We start from the raw sequence: 8,541 nt of genomic DNA, 5'->3' as shown, positions 1-8,541 counted from the left end.
ACAGTAAAAGTTAGCTATAGCTGCATGCCCAACGTTAAAAGTGTAATATCTCGCCATAACAAGCAAGTTTTATCCAAACCCATAGTCGCTCCAACTCAAGATAATTGCAACTGTAGAAATCCGAAAGAATGCCCTTTGAATAAGAACTGCTTAACTAAAAGCATTGTGTATAAGGCAAGGGTGGCATCAGTCGACGGGCAAATTAAGGAATATATTGGAATGACTGCAAATTCGTTCAAAGAAAGATTCCGTAACCACAAGAAGTCGATTAACAACGAGAAGTATGAAAAGGAGACGGAGCTCTCAAAGTATATCTGGGGATTGAAAAGAGACAATACGGAGTTCGAGTTGAAGTGGTCAATTCTGCGTCATGCTTATCCTCACAAACCTGGTGGAAAGCGTTGTAATCTCTGCATTGAAGAAAAACTTTGCCTTATGAAAGCTGATGAGCATATACTTTTAAACAAAAGATCAGAACTATATGCTAAATGCCGCCATCGCGATAAATTTTATGCTGGAAATTTCAAACGCACGCGCAAACATTAACAGTGCGCGTGAGCCGACCGTTAATCACGCAATCCAACGAACTGAATTTAATCGCCTGAAGATCGAGATAATCGTGAAACTCAGAGTAGCGATAGCTAAATAAATTCATTTTAAGACTTAATTTCATCTACTATATATATATATATATATATATATATATATATATATATATATATATATATATATATATATATATATATATATATATATTATATATATATAATATATATATATATATATATATTATATATATATATTATATATATATATATATATATATATGCTACAGCTCTTGCCTCTTCTGATTTATAGGTGCGACGTATGTTTTGTTATAATAATAACAATAATGAAAATGATAGAAATTCTTCCGTAATTGGTCGCACATTCTTGGAGAGCCTGCCTGACAGGAACTATTTGAAGCCCGTAGTGTGGGCACAACACAAAACCAAGCAAGAGCATTTTGGCGTCTCTTTGGGTGTCGATTCTTTTTTCCGACCGTTATATCTTTACATAAAGCTGCGTGAATTGCGGAGTGATGCCAACGATAATGGTGTGCAACTTGAAGACGTGGAAGCGTTTAAATGTGTGGACAGAACAAAAGAATATGACCTAGAGAAAGCGTCTCCATATGACAAAACCAAAGGAATTGATCCCTGCAAAAGTTGCCAGATTTTCTTTTCAGATAAATCGGAAGATAAAAACGACCAGCGCACTACTCATTTTGGAAATTGCGCAGAATACGATGTTATTCGAACTAAGAAATTACAGGAATTGTTAAATTCTCGCGCCGAAGTATGGAATAAGTTCGAATCGTCGTGCAAGGAACTGATTCAAGCATTTGAGGACATGTTTGAAAATTTAAGGAGGCAGAATGCGCTTGAAGGAGCAAATATACTGGAAAGGTATAAAAAGAGTGCAGTCGATGCAAAGCTAAAAACGTTAAAATTCAAATGGAACAATAGCCTCTCTAAGTACCAACTCATCGCAAAGTAAAATCGGTAAAAAACAAAATATTTTTTTTTCTTGTAGTATCAATTTGTTGTTCATTTGGACATTTTGAGAACAATATAAAAATGATTTAATGCAAAGATATTTTTGCATGATTACTAGTAGTACTTGGTGAAATATTTTTTAAATGTAAGCCTATTACATTAGTGAAAGTTAATTAAAATGGGAGGTCAGCGAATTTTTAGTTTGCTAGCGAGGTAAAGGCGAAAAAATGATATTGTGCAAATTTCAAACAGTCCGCTTAAACGAAGCTCATCCACAGACCACACACGAAACTTTCCGTGCTTTTATTTTTCCAAATTGGAAGGTTTGCAAAATTCTCTACCCCCCATTCGCAGGTAGTCTTGCGATTAGATGTATCAACATTTCAACCATTTCTTTCCATTTGGTTCACCAACAAAAATGAACAGTTTCTGATGTTATCACATGTTATATAACAATTTTTATATGCACAAAAAAATACACTTTCTGAAACTATGAATCGTGACGTAAACGCTTGCGCAAGGAAGTCTGGGATGCAGTCAAGGGCGATTTACGTTCCGACCATTTCCTAGTCCGTATGTCAGTAGCTTTGGGACTAGTCCCCAGTAGAACAGGCGACTCTTGCAAATGTTTCAGACTATCAGCTGACAATGACATGGGAGTGAAATGTGGACGTAAATTACAAGGCGATGCAAGAAATTTTGTAGTTTTCTTTTCATGACTCGAGGAAGTCAAGATTATCTTATTTGGAGAGAGGTCATCTTCGGTGATGAATGAAGATGGTTGTTTGTTATCAGTTGTGCCTTCAATATTGCTGTCATCTGATATTATTTTCCGTTTTATCGCTTTGCGATTTGACGTTTGTTCATTTTCTTTACAAGAATTCACAGAGCTTGTATCCACTTCAAGTTTATTCAATTCACCTCGAGGTGTCCCTAAATAAATTGAAGATGCTGTGTTAAAACGACAGTCTATATATGAATACAATGGATACAAGGCAATGAATACAAAGGCTTAGCTTCATTCAGTAAATATCATCTTCCAAGCTCACAGCAATCTTGCTTACCTGCAGGGGAAGTATTTCTATGATTTTTTCGTTGTTTCAAAATCTGATTCAAAGGACTGATCCTTCCTGTTCCTACTAAAGCAGTTTTCTTCCGTTTTGTCGTAACCGGGCTCTTAAACACCTCAGTCTGTACAAAAGGTACAGACTTATCTAGTTGATCTATGACGTCATTTGTTGTTACGTCAGAGTCCCCCATATCAACTATAGTGCTACAACTCTCAAAATTCAGAGATGTTTTTGACCTGAAAGACTTCGCACTTGATATTAAAGATCGTTTCCGACTGAAAACGGGCGAAGCATTAACGACACTTTCCGAGCTTTCACCGACAGTTTCCGAATTCCTCGTGATAGTAGTCAAATCGTTTACACGTTCCGAAGTTGGATCGACACATTCCGATGGTGACCTCGTCACCGTGTCGAGTGTCTTTTTAGAATCTTTTGCTGTATCTGTTTTTCTTGGTTTAATATGCGAGCTCTTTACGGGCGTGAGTGGAATTGAAATATCAAATATTTGATCCGGGCTAAAGTTGACTGGAGATGATTTCGGTGTTTTCCTTGGAGTCTTAAATAAAACAGGTGAAGTGGTTGGAAATGATTTGTGGTTGATGAGCGGGGATTTTGAGGGTTTTAACGGTGGAGTAGTTGATAATGAGGGTGACGAGTTCGATCTTCGAGATAAGGATCTTTTCAAGTGAACTGATGTAAAGCTTGGTGAAGTACGTTTGGAAGGACTATCAGTTGATATATTGTGTTTTTCTGTGGTACTAAGGGGTAATTTTGGGTCATCACAGGAATCCTTGGAGTCAACGGTGAGTACATTTCGACTGGATGTGGAATCCTGTTGCTTATCAGGAGAGCAAACGGAGAGAATGGTGCCTTCATTTTTATCATCAGTCTGCAAAAAGACCTCGGCGAAGGAATCTTCTTTGGCGAGTTTCGAAGATGATGATTCATTGATACTCAAAGTTCTCGTGAATTTCTTTCCAGGACTGGAAATAGAAGCAAGATCCAACTTGCTGTTCATACTTCTGGCTCTGTGGAGAGTTCTACCACTTCTGTTTTCAGCCCCAGACGCGACATCGGCTGAAGTTGATTGAGTCAGTTTGTCGCTAGATTTCATTGTAGTTGTTGATAGCGCCGTTTGAGAAGCCGAGTAAAACGTCGCTGTCTTCAGACGAGGACTTCTTCGTGGAAGAATGGCTTTGAGAGAAAAATATCAGGTAAAAAGAAATATACTTTAGAAACGTAATCCAAGGAGCTCTCGTTTAAGCTCTTAACAGCAGGAAAACATACGAAAAATTAATCGCAAAGTTGTTTTAATAAATAAACTTCATTTACCGTGATCCTTGTCAGGAGATTCCTCTACAACAGTCACATCAGTGACAGTCTTTGTGCGACGTCTTGTTAAAAATGAATAAAAAAGAATGAAAAGGTTAATTTGAAGCTATAAATGGTACGATTCTAACTTCGCCATTTTATATTTAAAAATCTTTCAATAACACGCCAGCGGCCAGCACGTCTCTCAATAATACGAGCCCGCCATACCTCGCCCACTCCTGGCGACGTAACATACGCTGAGAGACCTGTTTACACACTGGAGTGTCAGCAACTTTCTCTTTACTGGAAAACGCTGAAAGAAGAGAAGAAGTTGTCGATGGACGGATTCAGGCTCACCTGGCAGACGGGAAGGGGAGTCCTTCACGGGGAAACGGAGATTATGTTACGATTGCGGGGAATTAAGATCAGAAGCTGCTACTAATTACCTGAAATCGTGTGACGTCGCGTGAGATTGCCTCGTTCTGATGTCGAAGAGCTGGCCTTCGAGTTTTTCCTGGGCGATGACCTCCTCTCGTTGCCAACGAAGAGATTTCGACGAACTTTTTTGACTGGTGTGACTGGTTTCTTCCCTGAAGAAGATCGTTTCTTTCCGCTTCTCTTTCCAGCGCTGTTTGCCTTCCTACGACCCTTGTCTGCCTTCCCTTTCATCGGGATGACGATCTCGCGCCTTTTGGCGGGAACCGCCATGACACTGTTCCTTCGTACCATCACACGAGAACTCTGAGAACTTTCAGAACTGAAAACACAAGAGATTAGATTTCAACACTTGTACAAAAGCGTTTGTCGCGGACATAGATACGACAAAAGCAAAGATATCGCTTGAAAATGAAGTGACACGCGGATATTCAAGTTAAAACGAAACTTACTGCATTTCTTCCACACTTTCGGCCTTTTTACTTGAGGACAGATCTTTGCGTGATTTAAGAGGCGTTTCCTCATCACTGGTGACTTGTGATGGAGAGAGAATCTCGTTTGGTGGTCGCTGCATCAAACCATGATCGTAAACAAGGCAGAGAAGACTGGAGAGATTGCCAGCATATCGTGGAATGATGCTTTTCTTTAAGAATGAACTAAGATAAGCTGGATCCTTTTGAAACGAAATCGCACGAAGCATTGAAGTAACCTGGAAATAAAACACAAAATACGTTAAAACAATCGCCGGGATAGTTATTTTCTTTCGATGCTGTTCGTATTTCAATAAATACAGACCTCGTCAGCAGCTTTTTCTTCATCCTCGACGCCAAATTTATCGGCAAATTCCAAACGAAGAAACACTTGTAATTTATATCTGCAAGGAAAAACAATTCCTCTCAACATCCATTATGTTTTTAACCGCTACAATATGTTGTAGTTACGGACTAAATAGAATTCCTTACTCCAGGACAATCTTTTCCTTGTACAATTCGCTTTCCTCAGATTCGGAAAATTCGCGTAGATTTTTAGCATCACGTAGCACGGAGGACTTCAAAATAGCATCGATCTCTTGCTAAAAAGAGACACAAGATAACTCTTGGTGGTGATTTCTGCTGGACTGATTCATTTTCCATCCGAAGTGTTCTTCAAAGAAAATATCTCGACATAAACTTACCAGATCTTTGAGTTGTCCAGCTCGTTTGAAGTGTTCAATCATTTGAAAAACACGGCTTGTATAAACGGTGAGAGATTGTTCCTAAGAAGGAAAATGGGAGCTGTTCAGTTTGGGGTTGTTTTCAAATTTTGCACCACGATTTTGGACTCTAAGAAAGACTTTCCTCTACGTACCTCTTGAAGACACTTTTTGTAACCTTCTTCCAAGTTGGCTTTTAGATCGTCAATACTTTTAATACCTAAATGAAAATAATCCGAAATGAATTGCAGGATTTAAACAATTCCATTCGTCCTGTGTGAGACATTTACCTGACAGATCTGGGAGATCTTCGTCCATTTTCTCCGAGTCAAAATTCGATGTCACTTCAGTTGGATCATCAGTCTTCATTGTACTCTCTAGTTTGTTATTCTGAGATGAAGTTTCGTTTATTTGCGCAGCCTTGATCCTCTGTGAGGCTGTCTCTTGACACAATCGTCCCCTCGTCATCGCCTGAAGTTCTACATGCTTCTCGCTGTTTAATTCGGATTTCTTCCTGGAGTAATAATCTTTGAGTTTTTTGCGCAAACCTATACCTTGACCTCGTTCTTTCAAATTCCTCTTTTGGAAGCCACTGTTTTGACATGAAATTACATAACTATGAATTAGAATAACTCTCGCGTTGACGAACTCATTTTTTACAATAAATAAACATAATTACGCTTACCAAATATACGAATCGATTACGCTCGTTTTCCCGCCTTTTTCTTCAGCCAGCATACAACCACCATTATCTTTACCAAAATCATCATCAACCTTTTCACCTTCTTGTAGTTCAAATGGCAACATCTTATCTGATGTGACGTCACATGTGCCAGTATATACCCACAACGTGACCTATGACGTAACATGGCTTTCTCAACCAATAGCAGCTTGTCCTTCTCGATTGTACTCAGTATTGCACAGAGTGTGGTGACTGGTTGAAGTATTCCAGTGACAAGCGTACCCAATGTTGGTTCAAGATACTCCAAAACCTTGGAAGAAAGTTTGTTAAAGCTTTTTGCTAGTGTAATAATGGTGAAGATATTTTATCCCCAAATGAGGTCAACTCCCAAGTATAGAAATTTGATTACTCTGAGCAACTTTCCTCTGTGCAAAACTGAATGAAAATTTAAGTAAAAACTTGTATCTGGAAGAATTTTAGAGGCTGAATTGAAATGCAGGTGTATTATGACTTACCATGCAGAGAGATTTATGACTAGTCAGAGCTAACATCTGGTGAAACAAAGGAGCCTTGAAGCTATCATTTTCGTTCTTATTCCAGTTTTCTCCACTGAAACAGGAGTATAACATTGTTGGATTCATCCAAGATGCTGAGACATCTGAACTGGCAAGAACACCCTTGATAACAAAGCAATTCTCTACACATTGAACTTCTGTGTTTGTTTCATTGTTTGTCTTAGTTGTGAATACAACATTAAGTGCTTTTTCAGAATCTGGGGCCACTCTTGAATTCTGATCAGAGACAGTTTTCTCGCACATTTCATTTGTGATGTGTTTGTGATGAGATGTTAACTTGTTCTGAAGTATGTAGGAGAGAATGACAGAACAAACTCTCCTTTCTGAAAAAAAATAGTTATACATTTGATTCACGATGTAGAAATGTGTTGTTCTTTTTGTTTTTGGCTAAGTCAAGGACTCTTGTCACAAGAAACAACCACTTATTGATCCCTTGTTATTGTTTGCTTTCCTTAGTTTGGGAGTATAATTATGGCCCTTAGAACCTTTTAATTCTAACAAAAACTTACCACGAAAATAACAAATTCCACTCAATAATCCATTAGTCCCATTTGCTAATGACCTGACATCATTAACGACCCTCTTACAAATAAAGTCTTTTCCACCGAGAAAAGCCTGAACAATTTTCCCAAACGAGCATTTAAAAACAGCTGCCATGACCTGAACTTCAGCCAGTGTTTTAACTCTGTTTTCAAAGCCTTTTGGAGTTGATGTACCATTCTCCAAAGCAAGATTGCAAATATTTTCCCCATTTTGTAGCATTGAGATGGGAATTATGTTTCCGTTAAGCTGTTTTGTTACAGATGACATCAACGAGTGCCCTCTCCAATCCTTTAAGAACGAAAGTGATGATAAATTGATCATGCGACAAATGAGCAAGTCATTGTATGAAACATTAAATTCATTCAAACCTCAATTTGTTGCTTTAATTTCTCAGGAGCCAGACACCATAGACCTGAATCAATCCAAAACAATGATAAACCACATTTGTTGTAGAATTCCTCATACAACGCAGCAGAAAATATTTCATTGAACACAGTCTGTGCATCATAGGAGTTGTCATCTCTGCTCAAAAACTGACCCAAATCTGTGTCTGATAAAGGGCAATCCGCTATGACAAATAAATAATTCCTTGACTTTTGATTATGGCCAAAAATGGGTTCATTCTTAGCAGTCCTCGATGGCGAACTGATGTCTGGAGTAACCCACGGAAAATCTTGCAAAATCTCCTTCACACAACAAGATAGACTTGTAACACCAGCCGTCGAGCTTTGACCATCACGAGCACTTTTAAACCGAGTTCTCAGCTCTGCCTCAAATTGCTCAAAGGATTCACTGCTTAATTCGTGAAACCGACTTCGTTTGTACTCAAAATTGAGTACACTAGAGTTATAGAATTTAAAACCCCATTTCAAAGGAGTACTGTTTCCACTCTTTAAAACGGAGTCAAAATGCAGTAACAAACGTAAGACACAGCGCGATATACCCCGCAATTTAATACTGTGAACATCCTCCAAGTGTTCGTTGCAAATATTATGTTCTTTAACGCATACATCAACAAGAAAAACAATTTGAAAATTCCCTCCTTGTTCAAACTTTGCCGCCATCTTGGAAAAATTGTTTCCTCATTCTCTCCCCCCCGGATGTCCACTTTTATTTTTCATCTCCTGGTTTTTCCATCTTTTTTCTCCTTTTTTTTTGTTCATTTTCAGTTCACCTGTTCTACTTTCCTGCTAGT

General features: G+C 38.4%; 1 protein-coding gene across 1 annotated transcript; it reads right to left on the bottom strand.

The window, feature by feature from the left end:
* Positions 1 to 2,028: 2,028 nt before the first annotated feature.
* LOC114540581 (treslin-like) lies at positions 2,029 to 8,433 on the bottom strand. The gene is made up of 16 exons (XM_028560703.1): positions 7,715 to 8,433; positions 7,313 to 7,634; positions 6,744 to 7,126; positions 6,389 to 6,538; positions 6,232 to 6,353; positions 5,837 to 6,138; positions 5,702 to 5,766; positions 5,529 to 5,609; positions 5,317 to 5,426; positions 5,150 to 5,228; positions 4,807 to 5,063; positions 4,366 to 4,676; positions 4,148 to 4,232; positions 3,941 to 4,002; positions 2,603 to 3,802; positions 2,029 to 2,471 (listed from the first exon to the last, which is right to left on the bottom strand). Exons 1-16 carry the CDS (start codon positions 8,408 to 8,410, stop codon positions 2,029 to 2,031), a joined length of 4,668 nt encoding a protein of 1,555 aa, XP_028416504.1. The 5' UTR covers positions 8,411 to 8,433.
* Positions 8,434 to 8,541: the final 108 nt, after the last annotated feature.

This window comes from Dendronephthya gigantea, unplaced genomic scaffold (assembly GCF_004324835.1).
Source record: "Dendronephthya gigantea isolate DGI-Jeju-01 unplaced genomic scaffold, DenGig_1.0 000241F, whole genome shotgun sequence".
Classification (NCBI taxonomy): domain Eukaryota; kingdom Metazoa; phylum Cnidaria; class Anthozoa; order Malacalcyonacea; family Nephtheidae; genus Dendronephthya; species Dendronephthya gigantea.
Note: the sequence above shows the minus strand (reverse complement) of the source record. Positions and strands in the feature narration are given on the sequence as shown.